We start from the raw sequence: 14,896 nt of genomic DNA, 5'->3' as shown, positions 1-14,896 counted from the left end.
CAAATGAATGGTCATCCTGGAAATCTCTGGTGCACAAATGAATGGTCACCCTGGAAATCTCTGGCGAAGTCCAAAAGGTCTCTAAGAGGTTATTTGTGCATAAAGCAAGATGCTGTCTTGATGAGGTCTTCCATGAGTGAATGACAATTGGGTTCTTTCTAAATTCAACCATTTCATTCTTAACCAGAATCTAGGATTTGGGTTCATCTTAACTAATAAGGGCTTGTCATCATAGAGAAGATTCTTGGGTCTGGACATAATGATTACTTCACAAACTCTCTTACCAGAGATCAATGGTATTTAAAAAAAAGTGTTTAAAAGAAGACACTGAGAAGCTAAAATCCAGACAACTACGATAAAGTAAAAGGCCTAAGACTTTACAAGAGAAGGGCTGAGACTGGAGCATTGACATTCATTCCTGGGATGACACTTATGCAGGGTTCAAAACAGTATGGCTGCTTTATACTACAGCAAGACAATTCTAGTCCTTACCTTCTGTATGGTGACTATGTACTTAATGCTTATCCAAGTCCAAGTAATAAAATAACATATCAAACTGATTATTTTCAATTCTACAGTGTAGACAACACTTACAACCCATTTTGTTGTACCAACATAGCAACCACATTGATAATTTTCCTTACTTCTGTGCAGAGATCACTACTTAAAAGACTAACAGACATACTAAGTGTAAGAGGCAGCAATTCTTGGTACAAATTCTAGCAAGAAATAATATATGGTTTATGTGAAAACACTATATGCAATTTTGCTGTTATGTGAGGAACCAGTTCCACTTTACATGCAGTCGAGATCTGCTACTATGCAGCTGTGTGTGTGACAGAAAGTGCATCAAAACTACATTAAGAATTGGCAGGTAAAGTAAGAGTGGGTCCTGGGTGGAGCACACAAAATTCCCACCAGTGGGTCAGTCTCGCAGTTACTACCATTGTGTGTGGCTCTGTGCTACTTGTGCGATTTAGGTTCACCTACTTTAATTTACCTGCAACCTGCTGTATTCATGTTTGTTAATATGGCAATCAAACGTCCAGCAAGATCTCCTACCCCAGAACCAATAATCAAATGGAAGAGAACTTTTTGACTTTAGAAATGAAGCTAGCAACCTTACAACATGCTGATGCTGGTGAGGGAACATTAGCACTTGGGCATGCTTACATCCTGGGTAAATTTACAATCTGCTACATAAAGAAGAATGAAGACAAAATCTGTAGTGCTGTGATCCACCTTACTCCACTTTCTGCCAAGATAAGCAAAAGGGTTTGACATCCACTTACGGAGAAGATGGAGAAAATGCTCTTGTTTTATACAGAGCATGAGACAAAGAAGAAATGCAGCCTTAGTAACCTTCAGCTCATGTCTAAAGCTCTGATGATTTATAAGCATTTATATACAAAATACAATGTAACAAAAGCCAGAGCCATTTCAAGCAAGTAAAGGATGGTTAGCAAATTTTATTTAATGTCAGAAGCTGCATAACATGAAGGTACCAGGAGAATCCATCTGCATTGACCACAAAGTTGCTGAACACTTCTCATTTTTCTCTATGTTTATTGATTTCCTAATATGCAATTTCTTTTTGTGGGAGGTTTTTCCAGAACTTAATCCCTGGACAGAGCAATGGATGTGTGTATATCTACACTTATTACTTACTTTCTGACCCAGGAGTCCCTTCTGTCTTTATGCGGCTTCTGCAATGCTCAGGCAGTATCATAGGTCATAAAGCGGAATGATGTTGAGTGTATGTCTAAGTGGGGAGAATGCAGGACTACTGTGCAGTAACTGATTTAGTTTTATTATAGGCTTGAAGGGTTTTGCAATGTGTTCAATCAGTGTTTGTTATAATGTTAGGAAGGGTAGTGTCCAAAGCATAGAAAGTAAACTGTTACTAATGTTTGTCAGAGGAGTGTGGTTTCAGTGAGGTGGTATCTAAGACCGAGTTAGGAGGCAGCTGTATAGTGCTTGTTAGGTAATTTCTGTATGCATGTGTTTTGTTGTTATATTTGCTGGGTGTGATAGGATCTGTGAGTAGAGGTTGTTGAAGTAAGAGCCCAGGATAAGATATTTATTTTTTCTTGTGAGGATTAGAATACTTTTGGAAGAAGGTTTACAGGGTAAGAATAACAAAGAGAACATATAGGGATATAAGTGAAGGGGGCAAGTAAGAAGAGTTTAAGAGACAGAGAATCTGGAAGATCTGTGGAATGTGTTTGATGATAAGGTGGCATATGTGGGGTGTTTAATTCGGGGAAGTATGCAAAGTGAAAAAGTCATAGAAAGTGGTTTGGTGAAAAGAGAAGGTGAAAGCACTGCCAAAGAAGAAATGAGGCAAAGCAGCTTGAGTGGATGGTACTGCAGATGAATTTCTTAAGAAATGGGATGAATGTATTGTTGAATGGTTAGTTTGGATTTTCAATGTGCGTATGGTGCATGCTAAACAAACTTTCCCCTGACCACTTACCCATTCTGATAACACTCTGCCAAGGCCACTCAACCCACAGAACCACTACAAAGACTTACAGAAACTACAGGAAAGAAGACATGATAACAAAGGTCAAGAACTTCAAAATAGGTGAGTTCCCATCCCTAGATCATAATCATATTGATCAGCCATGGTGGCATCACAAACCTTTACCCCTGTTGCAGACCACCTCCAAATGGAATCACTCACCCTCTTCTCTACCAACTCACACACATGCCTCACTTTCTTGACAGAAATTTCTCACTCCTTCTGATAGCTTTCATTCCATACAATATATTTGTAACACTTTCCATAGAGCATTTCTGTCAACCTTACAATATGCTTTCTGCAACTCTATAAATGCAACAAACAAATCCTTCTGTTTCTCTAAGCAATTCTCACACACAGTCCTTAAAATAAACACCTAATCCACACACCCCTTTATCACTTCTTAAACAACACTGTTCCTCCTCAGTCTGACTCTCTGTGCATAACATCACCCTCTCAGTCATCAATTTCCCATATCACTTGCCATGTACCCTCAGCAAACTTAATGTTTCTATAATTCTAACATTTCTTTATTCCCCTTGCCTTTATTTACAAGCATATATATATATATATATATATATATATATATATATATATATATATATATGGGAAACAGAAGAAGGAGTCACGCGGGGAGTGCTCATCCTCCTCGAAGGCTCAGACTGGGGTGTCTAAATGTGTGTGGATGTAACCAAGATGTGAAAAAAGGAGAGATAGGTAGTATGTTTGAGGAAAGGAACCTGGATGTTTTGGCTCTGAGTGAAACGAAGCTCAAGGGTAAAGGGGAAGAGTGGTTTGGGAATGTCTTGGGAGTAAAGTCAGGGGTTAGTGAGAGGACAAGAGCAAGGGAAGGAGTAGCAGTACTCCTGAAACAGGAGTTGTGGGAGTATGTGATAGAGTGTAAGAAAGTAAATTCTCGATTAATATGGGTAAAACTGAAAGTTGATGGAGAGAGATGGGTGATTATTGGTGCACATGCACCTGGGCATGAGAAGAAAGATCATGAGACGCAAGTGTTTTGGGAGCAGCTGAATGAGTGTGTTAGTGGTTTTGATGCACGAGACCGGGTTATAGTGATGGGTGATTTGAATGCAAAGGTGAGTACTGTGGCAGTTGAGGGAATAATTGGTATACATGGGTGTTCAGTGTTGTAAATGGAAATGGTGAAGAGCTTGTAGATTTATGTGCTGAAAAAGGACTGGTGATTGGGAATACCTGATTTAAAAAGGGAGATATACATAAGTTTACGTATGTAAGTAGGAGAGATGGCCAGAGAGCGTTATTGGATTACGTGTTAATTAACAGGCGCGCGAAAGAGAGACTTTTGGATGTTAATGTGCTGAGAGGTGCAACTGGAGGGATGTCTGATCATTATCTTGTGGAGGCTACGGTGAAGATTTGTATGGGTTTTCAGAAAAGAAGAGTGAATGTTGGGGTGAAGAGGGTGGTGAGAGTAAGTGAGCTTGGGAAGGAGACTTGTGTGAGGAAGTACCAGGAGAGACTGAGTACAGAATGAAAAAAGGTGAGAACAATGGAAGTAAGGGGAGTGGGGGAGGAATGGGATGTATTTAGGGAATCAGTGATGGATTGCACAAAAGATGCTTGTGGCATGAGAAGAGTGGGAGGTGGGTTGATTAGAAAGGGTAGTGAGTGGTGGGATGAAGAAGTAAGAGTATTAGTGAAAAGAAGAGAGAGGCATCTGGACGATTTTTGCAGGGAAAAAATGCAATTGAGTGGGAGGTGTATAAAAGAAAGAGACAGGAGGTCAAGAGAAAGGTGCAAGAGGTGAAAAAGAGGGCAAATGAGAGTTGGGGTGAGAGAGTATCATTAAATTTCAGGGAGAATAAAAAGATGTTCTGGAAGGAGGTAAATAAAGTGCGTAAGACAAGGGAGCAAATGGGAACTTCAGTGAAGGGGGCAAATGGGGAGGTGATAACAAGTAGTGGTGATGTGAGAAGGAGATGGAGTGAGTATTTTGAAGGTTTGTTGAATGTGTTTGATGATAGAGTGGCAGATATAGGGTGTTTTGGTCGAGGTGGTGTGCAAAGTGAGAGGGTTAGGGAAAATGATTTGGTAAACAGAGAAGAGGTAGTAAAAGCTTTGCAGAAGATGAAAGCCGGCAAGGCAGCAGGTTTGGATGGTATTGCAGTGGAATTTATTAAAAAAGGGGGTGACTGTATTATTGACTGGTTGGTAAGGTTATTTAATGTATGTATGACTCATGGTGAGGTGCCTGAAGATTGACGGAATGCATGCATAGTGCCATTGTACAAAGGCAAAGGGGATAAGAGTGAGTGCTCAAATTACAGAGGTATAAGTTTGTTGAGTATTCCTGGTAAATTATATGGGAGGGTATTGATTGAGAGGGTGAAGGCATGTACAGAGCATGAGATTGGGGAAGAGCAGTGCGGTTTCAGAAGTGGTAGAGGATGTGTGGATCAGGTGTTTGCTTTGAAGAATGTATGTGAGAAATACTTAGAAAAGCAAATGGATTTGTATATAGCATTTATGGATCTGGAGAAGGCATATGATAGAGTTGATAGAGATGCTCTGTGGAAGGTATTAAGAATATATTCTGTGGGAGGCAAGTTGTTAGAAGCAGTGAAAAGTTTTTATCAAGGATGTAAGGCATGTGTACGTGTAGGAAGAGAGGAGAGTGATTGGTTCTCAGTGAATGTAGGTTTGTGGCAGGGGTGTGTGATGTCTCCATGGTTGTTTAATTTGTTTATGGATGGGGTTGTTAGGGAGGTGAATGCAAGAGTTTTGGAAAGAGCGGCAAGTATGAAGTCTGTTGTGGATGAGAGAGCTTGGGAAGTGAGTCAGTTGTTGTTCGCTGATGATACAGCGCTGGTGGCAGATTCATGTGAGAAACTGCAGAAAGTTAAGAGTAAATGTGAATAAGAGCAAGGTTATTAGGTACAGTAGGGTTGAGGGTCAAGTCAATTGGGAGGTGAGTTTAAATGGAGAAAAACTGGAGGAAGTAAAGTGTTTTAGATATCTGGGAGTGGATCTGGCAGCGGATGGAACCATGGAAGCGGAAGTGGATCATAGGATGGGGGAGGGGGCGAAAATTCTGGGAGCCTTGAAGAATGTGTGGAAGTCGAGAACATTATCTCGGAAAGCAAAAATGGGTATGTTTGAAGGAATAGTGGTTCCAACAATGTTGTATGGTTGCAAGGCGTGGGCTATGGATAGAATGGTGCGCAGGAGGATGGATGTGCTGGAAATGAGATGTTTGAGGACAATGTGTGGTGTGAGGTGGTTTGATCGAGTAAGTAACGTAAGGGTAAGAGAGATGTGTGGAAATAAAAAGAGCGTGGTTGAGAGAGCAGAAGAGGGTGTTTTGAAATGGTTTGGGCACATGGAGAGAATGAGTGAGGAAAGATTGACCAAGAGGATATATGTGTCGGAGGTGGAGGGAACGAGGAGAAGAGAGAGACCAAATTGGATGTGGAAAGATGGAGTGAAAAAGATTTTGTGTGATCGGAGCCTGAACATGCAGGAGGGTGAAAGGAGGGCAAGGAATGGAGTGAATTGGAGCGATGTGGTATACCGGGGTTGACGTGCTGTCAGTCGATTGAATCAGGGCATGTGAAGCGTCTGGGGTAAACCATGGAAAGCTGTGTAGGTATGTATATTTGCATGTGTGGACGTATGTATATACATGTGTATGGGGGTGGGTTGGGCCATTTCTTTCATCTGTTTCCTTGCGCTACCTCGCAAACACGGGAGACAGCGACAAAGCAAAAAAAAAAAAAAAAAAAAATATATATATATATATATATATAAAGCTAAGAAGACAGGGCAACATGAGTATAAAATTCACTCACCATAAAAACACAAGTTATAAACATAAATAGCAATAATTACAACTTAATGACCTATAACCCTAACTGGTGGATGTGGCCAGCTTCATTAGTGTTGCATGAGCCTAAGGATAAGAAAAGAGTCCTGAGACAGGAAGTAAGTAAGTACCCTTTTACAATGACCACAGTATACATACAGTGCACCATTATCTCAATAAGCAATACAGTAAACATAAAAATGAAAAAAGAGATAATCAAAGGAATGAAAAAAAGAGCCAGTCTGGCAGCAAGCAGCAGGCCCCTTGACAGCATGGGATCCTATATGATTCTGTTGAGTTATCAGCAGCTAGCAGCGACTTGGTTGATATCATCTCTGTGAGGGTCTCTGATTGGCTGTGGAACAAGTGAGCAGCTGCAATCATAGTCGAATGGTTAGTGAAGGGTGAAGAAATCTTTGTTTCCTAACCTGAAATACTATGGGATGGAATGTTTTAATCTTGATTTTCCTGAAGATATTCAACAGAATATCTTTCAGCCCATAGAAGAGGCCAAGGAGGAGAAAAGACAAATTAAAGAAGGAAATTCTGTTGATGTACATTCTAATATCTCTAGTCCAGCATTCAATACTTCAGCAATTACCATTCTTCAATATGTGTGAGGACAATGCTGCTCTGTGAAATGACATTCACTTGTGAAACTTGCCATTCTACAGTCTGAGAGATGCCACACCCCAGGCATGACTGCATCGCCACAGTCCACTATTTTTTCATTTTGAATCATATGTAGTTGTACCCACTACTCTAACTTGATATTTCTATATATTTAGCCCTTATAATGGCAGCCACTTAGTGTCCAAGATTCAATGATGAGTGTAGTGATGCCAATATAAGTAAAGAAAGCACATTTCACTTAAGATTGTAGAGAAAGTTAAAATTCTACGGATGTTAATGAAGGGTAGGTCAGAGAGTAATCTATGTAACCATATTAGATAGTTTTGGTTTTCCAATTATCTAATAACATAAAGAAGCAATTTTACAAGCTGATAAAGTTCTTTGTAGAAAGTGACACAAATGAGGGCACTCATAAGCACATGACAATCTATGAGATGAGATCAGTTGACCTTGATAAGCTTATGTACAAATGGCTTAGGCTATACCTCAGGCAAGATGTACACATTTCCAGTCCCATTCCATAAAATTCAGTTAAGTTATGGCACCTGATACATAAAAAAAGGAAGAGAAAAGTTGTATACAAATAACACAGATCACAGGATTCTGGAATGTTGAAACACAGTGATCTATGGCACATTCTTTCCAAACACCAGTTTGTTCTTGTTATATGTATGCCTATAAAAGGTACTACAATGAAGTATTGTACTTTATAAAGGCTTGAAACAAACACAGACAATCAATAACAAAAAACATTAAACATTCAAACATGAATGTACTGTAAAATCTTGATCATCTTTGCTTTGTTACTATGTTGCCATGTTTTTCCATGACAACAGCTTTTCTTGATCTAAGTAAATCAGTTACCAGAAGGGTTTTGGACTCATATATATCTGTGGATGATGCCAAGAAAAAAATCATGTAAATATGAACATTTTTTGTAGAGTTTTGGTTTTAGGAAATATCTCAACACCAAATACAGTAAACAAATGGATAACACAGGCTGGCACTAAATACCTTAAAGATAATTTCACAATTATGAAAGAAAATTTTGAGACACACAATTAGTTTAATCTGTATGAACATTAATATCAATCACATGTCTTTAACAAGTTAGCATCTCGCCAATGACCAAATGTGCATTGGATTAGATCAGAGTATTACAAAATGAATACAATGAATCATTACTATTATTTTCAGTTTTTATAACTTGATCTGCCTTATATTGTTTGAAGTGCTATTCAATATTAGCTTTTAGAAAAACAGGTTAATCTGAATTAATATAAAAAAAATCAAAGAAATTCTGAGAAAAATCAGAAGAAAAACCCTGGAATTTCCTAACGTAAAATCCTTTATCTCATTCTCTAATTCGTACGTTAAATCAAGTGACATTTCCTGGATTGATATATTCCACTTATAACCCACATATTCCCTCAGATTCAATGATATGCTCACTCTGGGGAGACTTGCTTTTCTGTAAGTGTACATTGTTTTATGTAATTATTGCACATCTGACATTATTCTAGTATATGTAATAATTCCATTGATAAGATTTTTGTTAATTTCCAAAAGTTTAGTTCATCAAATAGCTAAGTTTACCAAAATAATTACAGTTGTAATGCTATCTAAAGCTTATATAAATTTGTATATACAAATGACCCCCAACTAACGATGGTTTGACTACGATTTTTTGACTTTACAATCATGAGATATTCAACAATTTATCATATAATAGGCTACGAGATGATTTTGTCCAATGTTAGCTAATGTAAGTGTTCTGAGAACATTTAAGGTAGGCTAGGCTAAGCTATGATGTTCGGTAGGTTACATATACAGTACTAAATGTATTAACTGTATTTTTGTCTTATGATATTTTCAACTTAAAATGGGTTTATCAGAATGTAACCCCATCATAAGTTGAGGAGCATCTGTAATGGGAAAAAAATGCCACATGTCGAGGTGTAATCTGTTCATTCCTATCAGGACCCCTTGGCAAGAAAGATACTCATTTTCCATGGGTCTCTAATTCAGCAGTTTTTCAGCCCTAAGGTTGTCTAACTAGATAATGTACATTACAGTGTATCATCAAAAAAATGTGAAAACCTCGACAAAATATTTTCAAAAAGCTCTTTTAGAAGAGGGAGTTATAGCAAGTTATACAGAGGCAAACATACCTGTTCCTTATCCTTGATTTTTCTCCAAGGCAGCTGACCGTTAACAAACTCAACGACCATATAGAAGAGTGACCATAAGTCATCATGGCGCCCCATCTCTTTGTTCTTGTGAGCATTCAAGGAGGCATATCGTACTGTTCCTGTCAACCAACAGTTAAGAATGATAGTCTACTTCACTGATACAATACTTAACTTCCCATACTTCTCCAAATATCATTTCTGATTTATCAGCAAGACTCAGATCCTTCTGTAACAGCAATCATGCCTATCATCATCATTCTTACTGATATTTATTTACTTATTTATTCATTTATTTTGCTTTGTTGCTGTCTCCCGCCTTTGCGAAGTAGCGCAAGGAAACAGACGAAAGAAATGGCCCAACCCACCCCCATACACAATGTATATACATACACGTCCACACACGCAAATATACATACCTATACATCTCAATGTACACATATATATACACACACAGACACATACATATATACCCACGCACACAATTCACACTGTCTGCCTTTATTCATTCCCATCGCCACATATGGAATACCATCCCCCTCCCCCCTCATGTGTGCGAGGTAGCACTGGGAAAAGAAAACAAAGGCCCCATTCGTTCACACTCAGTCTCTAGCTGTCATGCAATAATGCCGGAAACCACAGCTCTCTTTCCACATCCAGGCCCCACACAACTTTCCATGGTTTACCCCAGACGCTTCACATGCCCTGATTCAATCCACTGACAGTGGGTCAACCCCGGTATACCACATCGATCCAATTCACTCTACTCCTTGCCCTCCTTTCACCCTCCTGCATGTTGAGGCCCCGATCACACAAAATCTTTTTCACTCCATCTTTCCACCTCCAATTTGGTCTCCCACTTCTCCTCGTTCCCTCCACCTCCGACACATATATCCTCTTGGTCAATCTTTCCTCACTCATTCTCTCCATGTGACCAAACCATTTCAAAACACCCTCTTCTGCTCTCTCAACCACGCTCTTTTTATTTCCACACATCTCTCTTACCCGTACATTACTTACTCGATCAAACCACACATTGTCCTCAAACATCTCATTTCCAGCACATCCACCCTCCTGCGCACAACTCTATCCATAGCCCACACCTCGCAACCATACAACATTGTTGGAACCACTATTCCTTCAAACATACCCATTTTTGCTTTCTGAGATAATGTTCTCGACTTCCACACATTCTTCAAGGCTTCCAGGATTTTCACCCCCTCCCCAACCCTATGATTCACTTCCGCTTCCATGGTTCCATCCGCTGCCACATCCACTCACAGATATCTAAAACACTTTACTTCCTCCAGTTTTTCTCCATTCAAACTTACCTCCCAATTGACTTGACCCTCAATCCTACTGTACCTAATAACCTTGCTCTTATTCACATTTACTCTTAACTTTCTTCTTTCACACACTTTACCAAACTCAGTCACCACCAGCTTCTGCAGTTTCTCACATGAATCAGTCACCAGCGCTGTATCATCAGCGAACAATAACTGACTCACTTCCCAAGCTCCCTCATCCACAACAGACTTCATACTTGCCCCTCTTTCCAAAACTCTTGCATTCACCTCCCTAACAACCCCATCCATAAACAAATTAAACAACCATGGAGACATCACACACCCCTGCCGCAAACCTACATTCACTGAGAACCAATCACTTTCCTCTCCTACTACACGTACACATGCCTTACATCCTCGATAAAAACTTTTCACTGCTTCTAACAACTTGCCTTCCACACCATATATTCTTAATACCTTCCACAGAGCATCTCTATCAACTCTATCATATGCCTTCTCCAGATCCATAAATGCTACATACAAATCCATTTGCTTTTCTAAGTATTTCTCACATATATTCTTCAAAGCAAACACCTGATCCACACATCCTCTACCACTTCTGAAACCACACTGCTCTTCCCCAATCTCATGCTCTGTACATGCCTTCACCCTCTCAATCAATACCCTCCCATATAATTTACCAGGAATACTCAACAAACTTATACCTCTGTAATTTGAGCACTCACTCTTATCCCCTTTGCCTTTGTACAATGGCACTATGCACGCATTCCGCCAATCCTCAGGCACCTCACCATGAGTCATACATACATTAAATAACCTTACCAACCAGTCAATAATACAGTCACCCCCTTTTTTAATAAATTCCACTGCAATACCATCCAAACCTGCTGCCTTGCCGGCTTTCATCTTCCACAAAGCTTTTACTACCTCTTCTCTGTTTACCAAATCATTTTCCCTAACCCTCTCACTTTGCACACCACCTTGACCAAAACACCCTATATCTGCCACTCTATCTTCAAACACATTCAACAAACCTTCAAAATACTCACTCCATCTTCTCACATCACCACTACTTGTTATCACCTCCCCATTTGCCCCCTTCACTGAAGTTCCCATTTGCTCCCTTGTCTTACGCACTTTATTTACCTCCTTCCAGAACATCTTTTTATTCTCCCAAAAATTAAATGATACTCTCTCACCCCAACTTTCATTTGCCCTCTTTTTCACCTCTTGCACCTTTCTCTTGACCTCCTGTCTCTTTCCTTTATACATCTCCCACTCAATTGCATTTTTTCCCTGCAAAAATCGTCCAAATGCCTCTCTCTTCTCTTTCACTAATAATCTTACTTCTTCATCCCACCATTCACTACCCTTTCTAATCAACCCACCAACCACTCTTTTCATGCCACCATTCACTACCCTTTCTAATCAACCCACCTCCCACTCTTCTCATGCCAATGATGTTTCTATATCAATAAATATCAATAATTATTCACAGTACCTCTGAAAAAAAAATTAAAGATAAAACAGGTATATGAGCAAGGGGTTGCGCTAGGTGTGCATGCTTACCACTTTTAATGGAGAGAAATATCATTCAATTTTTTTGCAATAAGCTATTTCTGACAGAATGTGGAAAGATTATATAAAATGCAAAAAATGGACATGACTGGAATCACCATAATTACCCTACAAAGCTCCTCTACAGTGCTCTGACAATCATTTCTCAGAGTGCCTTAAGTGAGTGTTTAGATACAAGTATGGAGACATTGCATATCTAGGTCATCAATTAAGTAGTTCTTCAGGTTTTCTGTCAAGTGCGTTCACGAGGGCATATATGATAGGTCTTATTTTCCTGAGACAAATGGCAGACTAAGCATGGAAAACAAAGAAAATGATCCTCCAAAGATTTTCATTGTCATGATATCTTAGTGAAACTTTGAACAAAGGAGGTCTAGGATTACTGAATGACCTAATTATAGCTTACATGACAATGCTTGAGCAGGACATAAAAGTAAGCCGACAGACATTAGATACTATCAAAATAATTTTTTCTCCTCTTTGAAGATAGTTAGGGTAAGTGTTTATTACATATGAACCTTCCCTTGACAAAGCTGCCTCTGGGAGTACATAGCACAGTAATGAGTTAATGTCTAATTTGTTGATAAATGTCTCTCCATCTCCTTTGGGAATTTTGTTGTGAGTTTCCCAAAATAGCTTTTAAAAGAGCACAAGACTTTAGTGTTCTTCCCTCTTAACTGAGTAGCAACAAATTATGCAGATAAGTTTCTAAGATAAGGATGCATTCATGTACAAATTTATGTATCCATTAATGTAATCAGATATACTGTACAAAAATATATGTATAATATTCAAGAGACAATATGCATGTACATATAAGACTCATACAGTTTCAACCCTACCTCTAAAGCCTGCTGCTGCTCTGGGGGTCCTTACTTCACCGTTGGCATTGGTGTACTGACGAGCTAATCCAAAGTCCAGCATATAGGTCTTGCGACAATTGTGAGGCAGTCGGCCCATGCTGAAGTTGGACTGGAAAGTGAATATGAGAGTATAACTATCCTGAGCTAAAACATATTTGCATGTAAAACCAAACACACACACACACACAACACACACACACACACAAACACACACTTTGAAGAATGTGTGGAAGGTAAAAACGTTATCTCTGAGCAAAAACATGTATGTTTGAAGGAATTGTGGTTCCAACAATGTTATAAAGTTGCGAGGCATGGGCTATAGATAGGGTTGTGTGGAAAAGGGTGGATGTGCTGGAAATGAAATGTTTGAGGACAATATGTGGTGTGAGGTGGTTTGATCGGGTAAGTAATGGAAGGGTAAGAGAGATGAGTGGTAAAAAAAAAAAAGTGTGTGGTTGAGAGAGCAGAAGAGGGTGTATTGAAATGGTTTGGTGACATGGAGAGAATGAGTGAGGAAAGACTGACAAAGAGGATATATGTGTCAGAGGTGGAGGAAACAAGGAGTGGGAGACTAAATTGGAGGTGGAAGGATGGAGTGAAAAAGATTTTGAGTGATTGGGGCCTGAACATGCAGGAGCATGAAAGGTGTGCAAGGAATAGAGTGAACTGGAATGATGTGGTATACCGGAGTCGACGTGCTGTCAAAGGATTGAACCAGGGTATGTGAAGCATCTAGGGTAAACAATGGAATGCTTTGCGGGGCCTGGATGTGGAAAAGGAGCTGTGGTTTCGGTGCATTATACATGACAGCTAGAGACTGAGTGTGAATGAATGTGGCCTTTGTTGTCTTTTCCTAGCACTACCTCACGCACGTAATGGGGGAGGGGGGTGTCATTTCATGTGTGGCAAGGTGGCGACAGGAATGAATAAAGGCAGAAAATATGAATTATGTACATGTGTATATATATGTATATATGTGTGGATGTGTTTGTATATACATGTGTATGTGGGTGGTTTGGGCCATTCTTTCATCTGTCTCCTTGTGCTGCCTCAGGTCCTCACTACCATCCACTGCCGCATGTCATCACCACCATTTACAGCCTCATGTCCTCACTATCATACAATCAGTAGTTAATGTTTTCAATAACATTCACGGCCTCATGTCTTTACTACCACCCACAGCCTGAAGTCCTATCAACCACTGCCTCATGACCTCCCTATCATCCAGTCTCATGTTCACAATAACATCCACTGTTTCATGTTCTCATTATCATCCACTGCCTCATGTTCTCACTACCATCCACTGCCTCATGTCCTCACTATCATCCACTGTCTCATGGCCTCATTACCATACACTGTCTCATGTCCTCACTATCATCCACTGTCTCATGGCCTCATTACCATACACTGTCTCATGTCCTCACTACCATTCACTGCCGCATGTCATCACCACCATTTACAGCCTCATGTCCTCACTATCATACAATCAGTAGTTAATGTTTTCAATAACATTCACGGCCTCATGTCTTTACTACCACCCACAGCCTGAAGTCCTATCAACCACTGCCTCATGACCTCCCTATCATCCAGTCTCATGTTCACAATAACATCCACTGTTTCATGTTCTCATTATCATCCACTGCCTCATGTCCTCACCATCAACTGCCTTATGCTCTGAACACCATCCACTGCCTCATGTTCTGACTTCCAACCACTGTCTCATGTCCTCACTATCATACAATCAGTAGTTAATGTTTTCAATAACATTCACGGCCTCATGTCTTTACTACCACCCACAGCCTGAAGTCCTATCAACCACTGCCTCATGACCTCCCTATCATCCAGTCTCATGTTCACAATAACATCCACTGTTTCATGTTCTCATTATCATCCACTGCCTCATGTTCTCACTACCATCCACTGCCTCACATCCTGACACCATCCACTGCCTCACATCC

General features: G+C 39.8%; 1 protein-coding gene across 13 annotated transcripts in view; it reads right to left on the bottom strand.

The window, feature by feature from the left end:
- The window catches only part of Asator (tau-tubulin kinase asator), a 595,476-nt gene that overhangs the window by 227,946 nt on the left and 352,634 nt on the right, over positions 1 to 14,896 (bottom strand). For all 13 annotated transcript variants that reach the window (XR_011712966.1, XM_071663284.1, XM_071663303.1 and 10 more), the window contains 2 exons: positions 12,918 to 13,047; positions 9,173 to 9,312 (listed from right to left, as the gene is read on the bottom strand). Coding sequence is in view for 12 of the 13 variants with exons in the window: in XM_071663284.1 (XP_071519385.1) it covers positions 9,173 to 9,312; positions 12,918 to 13,047 (270 nt within the window). In the remaining variant the exon portion in view is untranslated. The remainder of the gene's footprint in view (positions 1 to 9,172; positions 9,313 to 12,917; positions 13,048 to 14,896) is intronic.

The sequence above is a fragment of the Panulirus ornatus genome, chromosome 1, assembly GCF_036320965.1.
Source record: "Panulirus ornatus isolate Po-2019 chromosome 1, ASM3632096v1, whole genome shotgun sequence".
NCBI classification, from domain to species: domain Eukaryota; kingdom Metazoa; phylum Arthropoda; class Malacostraca; order Decapoda; family Palinuridae; genus Panulirus; species Panulirus ornatus.
This window is presented reverse-complemented; position numbering and strand designations above follow the sequence as displayed.